Source organism: Schistocerca nitens, chromosome 7 (genome assembly GCF_023898315.1).
Source record: "Schistocerca nitens isolate TAMUIC-IGC-003100 chromosome 7, iqSchNite1.1, whole genome shotgun sequence".
Classification (NCBI taxonomy): Eukaryota; Metazoa; Arthropoda; class Insecta; order Orthoptera; family Acrididae; genus Schistocerca; species Schistocerca nitens.
In genome coordinates this window covers 97,130,112-97,143,578 of record NC_064620.1, presented here as the reverse complement: position 1 = coordinate 97,143,578, position 13,467 = coordinate 97,130,112, and the positions used below count along the sequence as shown (strand labels likewise).

At 41.6% G+C, this 13,467-nt stretch overlaps 1 protein-coding gene and 1 long non-coding RNA gene across 5 annotated transcripts in view; one reads left to right on the top strand and one right to left on the bottom strand.

The window, feature by feature from the left end:
* The window catches only part of LOC126195224 (myristoylated alanine-rich C-kinase substrate), a 495,457-nt gene that overhangs the window by 164,099 nt on the left and 317,891 nt on the right, over positions 1 to 13,467 (bottom strand). For all 3 annotated transcript variants that reach the window (XM_049933748.1, XM_049933749.1, XM_049933750.1), the window contains one exon: positions 7,571 to 7,770. In XM_049933748.1, the coding sequence (XP_049789705.1) occupies positions 7,571 to 7,770 (200 nt within the window). The remainder of the gene's footprint in view (positions 1 to 7,570; positions 7,771 to 13,467) is intronic.
* Positions 1 to 13,467, top strand: part of LOC126195227 (uncharacterized) — a 386,656-nt gene that overhangs the window by 86,913 nt on the left and 286,276 nt on the right. The window lies entirely within an intron of this gene.

The window sequence follows — 13,467 nt, the reverse complement described above, 5'->3', positions numbered from 1 at the left end:
TTTCCAGGACTCTCACACAATATCCCGGGATAATCTTATTACGGTGAAGAGTCAATTCCTAGAATGATAAAATTTTCGTATCTGTAACAGTCACTGATACTCTGGTAAAAGTTCTGATATTCGCGATGGCTGCATCTGCTTTCGTCACACCCTCGTACCTCTTTTCGCCTTTGTTACAGTGTTATTTACAAACTGTAGTGCGCGTCCTATTCTTTGCAAAGTTCGGGCTTCCCATGCAATTCGGCCCATGGTTGTTCACACGTATATACACCACTGCCTATCTTGGACTTGCTTCAGTGCACGTCCTAAGCTTTCCAGGACATTACAGACCAAGGGCCTTGCTAAACCAATACACGACTTAACGATTTCGCGCTTAATGTTTTTTTGCTGCTTTATTCCTTGTACTTAAAATAAGCAATATCTTATTGGCCCGTGAAATGCACTGTTAACCGCGACTACAGTGCTGAAAATTTTCTTGACATGGCCTCTAAGCTGCTTACCTTGATATCTTCGTCCCTTGCTAAGTCTGATTCAACAGCCATCTAACGGACCACAAAATCCTTTACTGGTAAGCAAGGCTTTCAACAAATACTTTATGTTTCGGAAATTATGAATAAAACAGTATTAGATCATTTTATTCGTTTCAGGACAACCATTATGTCTCTCCATCGCACTGAACTGTTGCCCACACATACGGAACAGTGACGTAAGGTACATCGTACGCCCACACTCCGCAAGCCACCCTACGGTGTGTGGCGGAGGGTACTTCCCGTACCCTTCATTATCTTTGCCCCTTCCCTGTCCACACGCGAATGGCACGTAGGGATAATGGCTGTAGATAAGACACTGGATGAGCTAATTTCTGATTTTCTCGTAATTTGCGGTGGGGCATTAACTATGTTGTACAACCGTTCTGAGGTATGCTACTTTATTAAGAATTGCAAGTATCAGTTCTGAAAGTATTCTAAATCACATAACTGGTTACTTCATATATATAATTGCTTAATCGCGGTGGAAAGTTTCTGTAGAAATTGCCCCAAACAAGCAAATACGCCATACCATTTCCTGTAACTTAAGAGCGCCGATACACTGTTACGCCTACTTATCAGACTTTAACGTGAAGACGTTTTGGTTTGCGACTATCAACTCTTAGTTGTACGTAACGTTGTACAGTTAGCGTGTTTAGCGCCAGTATTTGTCTAACCAGTCTGGCGAATGAACGCCGGCCGGCGGCAGAGTACGCAGACACGTAAACACTGAGGGCAGCGAACGACCGAGACGCTGCGCAGAACTGTTTTGGAATGCTGTACTTCGTTTACAAGATGCACAAGCAGACCTGGTCCCGAAAGAGTGCAGCGACTACGGGTCACCCAACTATGTAACACAGCAAAGGCGAAGTCAAGCTCTAACGTCAGTAACCGGCGTAAGTTAGCGGCAAACTACGTTCCCAGCCAAACGTGGTTCTGTTTACGATCCATTTTGCCAAATTAAGTTCTTTGTCATTTGACTGCATTAAGTTCCAGACATCTATACGACTGCCCTCACAACGTGCAAATCAAATAGCGCGCACAGTGCCGATGGTGTGCGAGCCCGCATTATATGTGCCTGAACCCTGGTACCCTGTGGCGGTGGACCCAACACGTCCCGTCCCCCCTGCCTCAACTATACATTAGTCTCTCACTACATCCTGTTCAACGAAACAAACTCCGCGGCCCTACCTGTTCAAGAAATCTGCATAAAGATCCAACCTTCCCGATGTAACTAATCACTTGTTCCTTAATCTCTTCGCCCTCTCCATCACATTCTTCACTAATTTTCCAATGCTCTGCTCAGGGCCGCCTCTCCAACTGTTCCGTTCCACATCCCTTCCAACGCACACATCCTCCAATAACTATCACCTGCTGTTGACATCCAACAATCCACTCCAGTAAACTGCAGTTCATTTTTTGTAAATACTATCGTCAACTGACTCAAATATAAAAACATCTTACTATGAACCAATATACAACAACCCATTCCTAACTTCTTAAACATATACATATTTTTTGCTCGGCTTCAACAGAAATATTGGTCTCAAAGTATCTACAGTTACTTTTGTAAAGCGGAGATTTGGGTAATGGGTGCAGTGGCGAAGGGTAAGTTAAGGGCCGCAAATAAATTTTCGAGACACAGCAAATCTGCCATATTAAGGAGAGCCGTCTGAAATAAAATCCTGGCGGCGGCATAGAAGTACTCGCGCGCTGTCGGGACACGGCGTCTCTCTTAATTCTGCGTTCGTCGGTGACACTATACACTAAAAGATCTCATTACCAATAATAAATTGAATAGTTTTAACTTTATCGCTGCAAGTTTCTATAAGGTTCTACAAATGCTAACTCATCGACGACGTTTTTCATTACACAGGAGGAAAAGTTCCACATCTATTAAGGGAAGTTTTATCCGAGTACTTTTATGTTCTTACGATAAAATACGTGTCGCGGACATCTATAAACTGATAACGTTGATAATTTTCAGTCCAAAATTTACATGGTGGTTCACAATGCATCTTACACTTCTAGATGTCGTAGAGGGGAGGTTTAGATCAAGTACTTGTAACGTCACAACGACACTACAGAGTATCAAATTTATACGTGCCGGCGCCTGTAAATGTGTGTACAGGATGGAGACATATCTGAGGTTACGCTCCTTGGTTCGGAAACGAAGGAGCCTAAAGTTACAAGCGAAAATCATTCCGATACTTATCACATTGGAATACTTGTACTGGTACTTTTGTTGCTAAGGATGTAGGGTACGCAACTTTCCGAGGTACTGGTATGGACCAAGACAAGAAAAATACGAGCTCTAAAATGCTTACTTGACCTATGAGCATTTGGTTCCTCTTCGATAGTGTGTAAATGTCTATTGAATACGTGCTCATAGCTCTTAACGTATGCTTACTGGACATTCCATACAACCTCCAGTGAAAGCTGCCTACCCTACCCTACAATCTTAGCAACAGAACCGGCACACGTATTCCACTGTCAGAGATACCTCAACGGTTTTATGTTATAACTTTCCACTCGTTCGTTTCCAGTACAAGGACCCTTACCTCAAACTGAAACATTTATCTTTCTCCCTCATCCTTCAAAGTTTGTAACATCACAGAAGCACCCTGTATATAGGGTGTAACAAATGTACGGCACTAACTTCAGGATATATTCCTCACACGTAGACGAAGCAAATTGTCAACATGGGTCTCAAACGCTTTGTTTCCATGTTACAATTTATTCTCTCGAACTCCATCACGGGAAACACGCTAGAACAGAACGTTAGAACCATGGGGAACAAGTACTCGTGACGTGTGGTTACGCTGTGCACCGTCAGTGGTTTGTTTTACAAGTGTTGCTGACTGGTAAGGCTTCACTTTCTTCCACCCAAGCTCAACGGGCAAAGTTATTTCGTAGAGAACGTTCTACCTGATCTGTCAGCAGATGTGCCTTTAGCTGTGCGGCGAAACCTGCACATCAACGCTGGAGCACCTCGTTTTAAAGTCAATGTGTCGGCACCTAACAAGTTGTGTGAGGCCACTGGTAGGTACAGCGGATTATTTTTACATTCTCTGTGGCCGTATATGGAAGGCTGCGTAACCATAAATAAACCATAACCAATACTCCAGGAATACATCAGCGCATCCGAGATTTACTACGATGGCGAGTTGATACACGTATCAATGCCCAAGGGGAGCAACATCTGTGAGAAAGATATGCACATGGTATGATGGTGCATTCTGTTCGTGTGCGTTTCCCACGATTAATGAGTTGGAGAAAAAGTTTTAACGGGGATACAGAGCGTTTTCAGATCAATGTTCACATAATTTCTTCATCTACGTGTGAGTAATGTCTTGCCGTACATTTTTCTTACACCCGATACATTACTACATACATTTACAGGTATCGGCGCGTGGAACTCTTGAGGCTCTGTAGCGTCGGTGGATGTTTCCGGGCACGAGTTTCTATGTAAAATTTGATCTAAGTCCCTCTACAACATTTAGTAGTGTGTAACATGAACCGTTTGTTTATTCGTATAGTTCACGTGCAGTGGCAAAATGGAGAGAGAGAGAGAGAGAGAGAGAGAGAGAGAGAGAGAGAGAGAGTATAAATCAGAATACAGGGAGACAAAACTAAATGTCAATATGTAAGTTCCTAATCCATGTAACAGCTGTAGCGTCAACTCTCATGAGGTCGCTCGAACTCACCTGAAAGGGGGCATCCGTCTGACGTACGTTAAAGTATCGAAGCGCCAGTTACAAACCGGAGACTACAGCACTCCATTTTGCAAAGAGTGCACCTCTACCATGCCCAGTGAAAGCTATGTTCAATTTGACCGATTCTGTGACAGCAGTACGACAGTTATACTTTCTGAACTATTCACGCTCTTCAGGATTTTTAATAAGTTGACCTTTTCTGATCCACAGGTCCCTCACCTCGATAATAGTGGCTTCTAGCTGTTCCGCTTGCCGCAACGGAGTTCTTGAACGGAGTGTTTCGTCATAGGCTTATGTCTTCCCGTATGGATAATTCCAGGCTCTTCTGTAGCTTGCAGTATTCTCTGTGCAAGGCCCCGCTTCTACGAATTGCGGTTGGGTTGATGTTGCTCAGCAGAAGAAGCCAATGAAGCATTCGCCTGGTTGTTCCAGTTATTAACTGCATAGTTTGAAACATTCTGAATAAGCGATTGTCCTTTTCCCACAGGTTGAGGTAAACATCTCTACGAAATTTCTTGTAAGGGTAGTTTTTATTTCATTTTTCGTAGCAAGTGACAAAAATTTTCGTTTGGAAAGAACTGCATCACATTCTAGATTAAAGCAAATATGTAATATTTTTTGGAACTTTTAGTAGTATTTGGTATTTTCACTGACTGGCAATGCTTCAGGACGGTGAAATGACCATAAGGTGCCTGTTTTCGCGACGGCCGCTATACCACCACCACCACCACCACCACCACCACCACCACCACCACCACCACCACCACAGTGCGTTTAAAATAAGTTGCGACTTTTGACAGTCCAGTACGGAGGGAGTGGAGGGAAACGTAGTTGGCAGCGTGTGGTGGGCGCGTCAGCAGGTGGCCACAGTATAATGTCAGGCCTACTCGGCAAGGAACCTGGCAGGCTCGCGTAACTGCTTGAACAGGTAGCCGCGCAAACCAGCCGATCAGCGACCTTTGTCAAATGATATTAAAGAAACTATTCAATAATAAACTCTAATCATCTCACATATTTAATTCGTCAGATTTTAAGATGGCAACAAGAGACGTTACACATTCCTCAAAACTCGTCAGTCCTCCGTGAATCAATGCCTCCTCAACCATCTCCTTGGTATGGGTAACAAGACCAGTCCTGTCTTAACATTTGCAGTGGCTTGTTTTGCCAGTATTTCAATCTGAGTGTGCGTAAACTTCTTGTTGCTTTCTGTCACATTACATTACACCTGGGCCCATATACACTGCCGGATTTAAATGAGCATGATACGGTGGAAGCCTCAAACTATGTCCTTTACGGTTAGCCTGTTCGTCGACCTGGTAGCGTGATGTTTGTTTTGTGGGGCGCTCAATTGCGGGTTCATGAGCGTCTGTACGAAGTCCCAATTTTTTTTTACAGCTCTATTTTTGTACACTGTCCAGTCTAACCACTGTCACAAATGATGAAATGACACCACAAACACGGAGTCCCAAGCCAAAGAAAGTCTCCAACCTGGCCGGGAATCGAACCTGGGACCCCATGATCCAGAGGCAGCAACATTAGCCACTAGACCACGAGCTGCGGACGACCTGGAATCCTGAAGTTCCACTAACTTCGCCTTGTACATATCTTATGCAACATTTGTACCCTGAGCAAAACATCCGTTTTTCTCCACTGCATTGGAGATCTAAGCATCACAACAGTGGTGTGGCGTTTTGTCCATTACTATTGTCGAATTCCGAGGGATATATTTGCAGCACAACGTTATCTTCCACAACTGGTGAACGGTGATCCTGGACTACAGTTTTATTGCAGATATCTTATTCAGACGTAGTGCGCTGTTTTTACTAATGCAACGCGAACAGAACATTTCTTCACAATACCTCATGACTACAGAACATTCCAATGCGACAAAATATAACTATACAATGAGAACTGGCGAACGCCGACTCGTCTAATGCTGCACGCCACGTGGTACTGTTGTGGCAACAGGGGCGCTTTACCAGCCGAACAGCTGGCGGCGTGGTAGGGAAAGCCGGCTCGTCATTGGTGTTACCTGGGCAACGGCGTCGAGTTCCCTCTGGTCAGCCAAACGTCAAGTCTGAACCAATTTTAAACGCACTACACTACTACCCACAGCTGCAAAATACTAACGCGAATTCTTTACAGGCGAATGGAAAAACTGGTAGAAGCCGACCTCGGCGAAGATCAGTTTGGATTCCGCAGAAATGTTTGAACACGTATTCTCACCTCACGACTTATCTTAGAAAATAGATTAAGGAAAGGCAAACCTACGTTTCTAGCATTTGTAGACTTAGAGAAAGCTTTTGACAATGTTGACTGGAATACTCTTTCAAATTCTGAAGGTGGCAGGGGTAAAATACAGGGAGCGAATGGCTATTTACAATTTGTACAGAAACCAGTTGGCAGTTATAACAGTCGAGGGGTATGAAAGGGAAGCAGTTGTTGGGAAGGGAGTGAGACAGGGTTGTAGCCTCTCCCTGATGTTATTCAATCTGTATATTGAGCAAGCAGTAAAGGAAACAAAAAAATTCGGAGTAGGTATTAAAATCCATGAAGAAATAAAAACTTTGAGGTTCGCCGATGACATTGTAATTCTGTCAGACAGCAAAGGACTTGGAAGAGCAGTTGAACGGAATGGACAGTGTCTTTAAAGGAGGGTATAAGATGAACATCAACAAAAGCAAAACGAGGATAATGGAATGCAGTCGAATTAAGTCGGATGATGCTGAGGGAATTAGATTAGTAAATGAGACAAAGTAGTAAAGGACTTTTGCTATTTGGGGAGCAAAATAACTGATGATGGTCGAAGTAGAGGGGATATAAAATGTAGACTGGCAATGGGAAGGAAAGAGTTTCTGAAGAGAAATTTGTTAACATCGAGTATAGAGTTAAGTGTCAGGAAGTCATTTCTGAAAGTATTTGTATGGTGTGTAGCAATGTATGAAAGTGAAACATGGACGATAAATAGTTTAGACAAGGAGAGTATAGAAGCTTTCGAAATGTGGTGCTACAGAAGAATGCTGAAGATTAGGTGGGTACATCACATAACTAATGAGGAGGTATTGAATAGAATTAGGGATAAGAGAAATTTGTGGCACAACTGGACAAGAAGGGATCTGTTGGTAGGACATGTTCTGAGGCATCAGGGGATCACAAATTTAGCATTGGAGGGCAGCGTGGAGGGTAAAAATCAGAGGGAGACCAAGAGATGAATAGGTTGCACTAAGTACTGGGAGATGAAGCTTGCAGAGGATAGAGTAGCATGGAGAGCTGCATCAAACCAGTCACAGGACTGAAAACAACAACACTACTACTGGTGCTACGCACCTGCGCGCCCTCAGGCGGGGCGTGGGTGTCGCCGTTGGCCTGTGCCGGCTTGATGGCGGCCGCGTCGCCGCCGTCTTCGATCTTCTCCAGACGCCCTTCCAGCGGCTGGCCGTCCACCTCGCCCTTCTTCGGCGTCGTCGTGATGTCCACCGACCGCTTGCTCTGCTTGCCTCCCATTATGGCGCTCTCAGCTTTACTCTCTGCAACAAAAACACGTTCCCGCTCATTTGCTGGAGTCAATGCTACAGCAAATTAAGCTGTATGTAGAAAGGTTACGCACACGAAAACGATCATGATCAGCGCTCAGTGTTTTATTGGCTGGTTGTATAAAACGAGGTACACCTGTTTACATCGAAGTTCCGTAGGCTAGTCTGCGAATTCACAGCAATTATCCAGCACTAACTCAGATTCTCTCTTTGGTTCACAGTAACTGTGCCTTGGTTCGATGCGATTTCAAAACTGTACTGGATGTTCCAAACTCCGCGGTCGTTAATGAACTGTTATTTTAGTGTCCTAACCGGTTTCGGGCTACCACGTGCATCTTCAAATGGCTAACAGTTTTCGTTACGCAGATGTCTGCTCCTCACGGAATATTTGAGAATTAATTTGTTTACAATGCGTGTGCTGTGTGGAAAGAACGTATACATCTAGCAAGAAAACCCCATGGACCATAACGAAACAAATCGCCATCTACGGGAATTTAACTGAAAACTATTTTTCAACAAAAATGCGAGCACTTCAGCTCATTGTTATTAATGAAATAAAGTGGCACCAAATAGTTCAATGTCCTTCTGCAGTGTGGAGCAGACGACATACTCTTGAACAAAACATCTGGGTAACAAAGTATTCGACATCTAAAGATGGGCATGGTAGCCCAAAACAAAGTATTTGTGGCTGGTTGCGTCATTCAAATAAATTGCAAAACTGTACATAAATTTGGTTATTTTCTTTTGCCCTTATCCGTAAGGTACGAGCATACACAATAGGTTCCCAGATATGAGGGGAGGGGGTCGCAACACCTGCCGTACGACTTTCGTAACACTAAGAAACATGAGAAAAACTACTTCGTATCATACTCGTAAAGTTGAAATTTGGTGTATTTATTACCATTCGTGGTCTCTAGAAGTATGCAGAATATTTGGAGATCTGAAGTTGTTGCCAATACTTTTGCGTATTTCATTTGCACGTTGTCAGTTTCGATACAAACTAATAGAAAGTGAAAACTGTGTTAGCATTTTTAGAGCAATTACATCTGTCAATTAGTAACAACATCCTCTGGATAACCAATGTGAAAACTTGTGTGGTTATACAAGTTTAGGCATTAAGGTAATGGTCCTTTTGTACAATCAGTACGATGGTTCTCTCCTGCAGGTCTGTTCACATTTCGCCATCCACGTCTGTATTAATGGTATGAATCACTTTCCCGTTTTCAGTCACAAGTGTGTGGTATTTCAGACGACTATCATTTGCCCACTCCGCAGCAAAATGCTCAAACAGTTTGCCTCTGTAACAAGCATGTCAATTTTGGCGGGGCTTTGGGTGCGTATGTTTAGTGAAGTGTAATGTTGCAAATCAATATGAAATGGAATGAGGATGTAAGGGTTGAAGCACGGTAGACGAATTGCCGAATTAGGTTTATTGAGAGAATGTGAGGAAGTGTGGTTCCACCCGTAAAGGAGACCGCATATAGTACACTAGAGCGACACACTGAGTCTACTCTAGTGTTTGGGGCTCCTCATCAGGTAGGATTAAAGGAAGACATCGAAACGATTCACAGACGGGCTTCTAGATTATTTACCGGTAGGTTTGAACAACACGTAACTGTTACGGAGATGCTTCGTGAACTCAAATGGGGATGCCTGGAGGGAAAGCGATTCTTTTTTCGTGGAAACCTATTGAGAAAATTTACAAATCAGGCATTTGAAGCCGACTGCAGAAAGATTCTGCTGCCGCCAACGTACATTTCGCGTAAGAACCACGAATATTAGAGAGATTAGGGCTCTTACGGAGGAATACAGACGGTCGCTTTTCCCTCGCTCCATTTGCAAGTGCATCAGGAAAGGAAATGACTAGTAGTGGTCCCATACGGTGGCTTGCCGGGTGTACATATAGCTGTAATGCACAACACGTGGGGTAGCTAGCTTCTTAAGTCTGAACTATGAAAATCCGAGAAAGTCTGTCGGGATTATCGCAGATATCTTAATATTGTTAGGTTTTTGTACAATTTGTTGCAAGTGAAACTTCAGCAGCTGCAGGTCTACCACACGCTTGAGCTTACGGGACGCCTCCTGGTCGCAGCGTGGTAACTCTTCTCTTATCCTGAATCATTTGCACTATAAATCGTAATGGTTTATAACGAGTTATTTTACATTCACGTCACTAATTTGTAAATGTGGCGACACGCTCAACATGTACAAGTATTTGTCCTTTACATGACTACTGTAGGCCTACTTGGCGCATTTATGAAAGAAATAACGGCCCAACGAGCTATTCTGTCAGTATTTTCTTTCAGATCAATATAGGAGTGGCTTATTTGCAATGACAATTTTATTCTTGCATTAGAACGATCACGTCCATGTTTGATCGGAATAAATGTAATATCACCCAAAGTATGAGTGATGGCTTGATCGCAGTATTTGATAACATATTCAAACTATACTTGGAAAGTATATAATGGTTGGTTGACTCGGGGGAGGGGAACAGCGGGGTCATAGGTCCCATCTGAGTAGGGAAGGATGGAAGGAAGTCTGCCGTGCCCTTTCAAATGAGCCATCCCGACATTTTCCTGAAGCGATTTACGGAAATCGTAGAAAACAAATCAGGATGGCCGGGCGCGGGTTTGAACCGTCGTCCTCCCGAATGCAATTCCTGTGCCCTACCCATTGCGCCACCTCGCTCGGTGGTATATAATGGAAGGACACGCAAATTTAAATGTGAATGCTCAGACCTCGCAAAGTGAACTAATTTTCAAGCAGTCAACTAATTTTCAAGCAGTCAACTAATTTTCAAGCAGTCAACTAATTTTCAAGCAGTCAACTAATTTTCAAGCAGTCAACTAATTTTCAAGCAGTCAACTAATTTTCAAGCAGTCAACTAATTTTCAAGCAGTCAACTAATTTTCAAGCAGTCAACTAATTTTCAAGCAGTCAACTAATTTTCAAGCAGTCAACTAATTTTCAAGCAGTCAACTAATTTTCAAGCAGTCAACTAATTTTCAAGCAGTCAACTAATTTTCAAGCAGTCAACTAATTTTCAAGCAGTCAACTAATTTTCAAGCAGTCAACTAATTTTCAAGCAGTCAACTAATTTTCAAGCAGTCAACTAATTTTCAAGCAGTCAACTAATTTTCAAGCAGTCAACTAATTTTCAAGCAGTCAACTAATTTTCAAGCAGTCAACTAATTTTCAAGCAGTCAACTAATTTTCAAGCAGTCAACTAATTTTCAAGCAGTCAACTAATTTTCAAGCAGTCAACTAATTTTCAAGCAGTCAACTAATTTTCAAGCAGTCAACTAATTTTCAAGCAGTCAACTAATTTTCAAGCAGTCAACTAATTTTCAAGCAGTCAACTAATTTTCAAGCAGTCAACTAATTTTCAAGCAGTCAACTAATTTTCAAGCAGTCAACTAATTTTCAAGCAGTCAACTAATTTTCAAGCAGTCAACTAATTTTCAAGCAGTCAACTAATTTTCAAGCAGTCAACTAATTTTCAAGCAGTCAACTAATTTTCAAGCAGTCAACTAATTTTCAAGCAGTCAACTAATTTTCAAGCAGTCAACTAATTTTCAAGCAGTCAACTAATTTTCAAGCAGTCAACTAATTTTCAAGCAGTCAACTAATTTTCAAGCAGTCAACTAATTTTCAAGCAGTCAACTAATTTTCAAGCAGTCAACTAATTTTCAAGCAGTCAACTAATTTTCAAGCAGTCAACTAATTTTCAAGCAGTCAACTAATTTTCAAGCAGTCAACTAATTTTCAAGCAGTCAACTAATTTTCAAGCAGTCAACTAATTTTCAAGCAGTCAACTAATTTTCAAGCAGTCAACTAATTTTCAAGCAGTCAACTAATTTTCAAGCAGTCAACTAATTTTCAAGCAGTCAACTAATTTTCAAGCAGTCAACTAATTTTCAAGCAGTCAACTAATTTTCAAGCAGTCAACTAATTTTCAAGCAGTCAACTAATTTTCAAGCAGTCAACTAATTTTCAAGCAGTCAACTAATTTTCAAGCAGTCAACTAATTTTCAAGCAGTCAACTAATTTTCAAGCAGTCAACTAATTTTCAAGCAGTCAACTAATTTTCAAGCAGTCAACTAATTTTCAAGCAGTCAACTAATTTTCAAGCAGTCAACTAATTTTCAAGCAGTCAACTAATTTTCAAGCAGTCAACTAATTTTCAAGCAGTCAACTAATTTTCAAGCAGTCAACTAATTTTCAAGCAGTCAACTAATTTTCAAGCAGTCAACTAATTTTCAAGCAGTCAACTAATTTTCAAGCAGTCAACTAATTTTCAAGCAGTCAACTAATTTTCAAGCAGTCAACTAATTTTCAAGCAGTCAACTAATTTTCAAGCAGTCAACTAATTTTCAAGCAGTCAACTAATTTTCAAGCAGTCAACTAATTTTCAAGCAGTCAACTAATTTTCAAGCAGTCAACTAATTTTCAAGCAGTCAACTAATTTTCAAGCAGTCAACTAATTTTCAAGCAGTCAACTAATTTTCAAGCAGTCAACTAATTTTCAAGCAGTCAACTAATTTTCAAGCAGTCAACTAATTTTCAAGCAGTCAACTAATTTTCAAGCAGTCAACTAATTTTCAAGCAGTCAACTAATTTTCAAGCAGTCAACTAATTTTCAAGCAGTCAACTAATTTTCAAGCAGTCAACTAATTTTCAAGCAGTCAACTAATTTTCAAGCAGTCAACTAATTTTCAAGCAGTCAACTAATTTTCAAGCAGTCAACTAATTTTCAAGCAGTCAACTAATTTTCAAGCAGTCAACTAATTTTCAAGCAGTCAACTAATTTTCAAGCAGTCAACTAATTTTCAAGCAGTCAACTAATTTTCAAGCAGTCAACTAATTTTCAAGCAGTCAACTAATTTTCAAGCAGTCAACTAATTTTCAAGCAGTCAACTAATTTTCAAGCAGTCAACTAATTTTCAAGCAGTCAACTAATTTTCAAGCAGTCAACTAATTTTCAAGCAGTCAACTAATTTTCAAGCAGTCAACTAATTTTCAAGCAGTCAACTAATTTTCAAGCAGTCAACTAATTTTCAAGCAGTCAACTAATTTTCAAGCAGTCAACTAATTTTCAAGCAGTCAACTAATTTTCAAGCAGTCAACTAATTTTCAAGCAGTCAACTAATTTTCAAGCAGTCAACTAATTTTCAAGCAATCAACTAATTTTCAAGCAATCAACTAATTTTCAAGCAATCAACTAACGGAACTGCAAACGAAAAACGACATTTCTTATTGAAGTCTGGTGCTAGGAATTTTGAATAGTAAAACCGGATTCAAGTCGAGCAGACTGACCCTCAGAAATGCAGACTAATGCATACGACAGCCAGCCCCGCGCATGCAGTGCCGTCCTTTCAAGAACCTGTTTCTTCGCCAGTATCTGAGCATTCGTAGCATATAGCTGTCTGAAAGAGTTCACAATACTCTGACCTGATACTGGCCAGCACCACCCTTTCTCCGTCTATCTTTTGCAAAACTGCGAGCCTAAGCAGCGAATAGTGCTGCGGCCACGCAACTATAAACGTTACTTCGGCATTGCATCATTTAACGCGTGCTACAGTTATGACTCAGGAAGTACGCCGACGGACGTCCAGCGCGTCAAGTCGTTATCGGTCATGCTGCACTTTAAACTGAAGGGTGACACTTGCCGGAAAGTTGTAGCAGTCG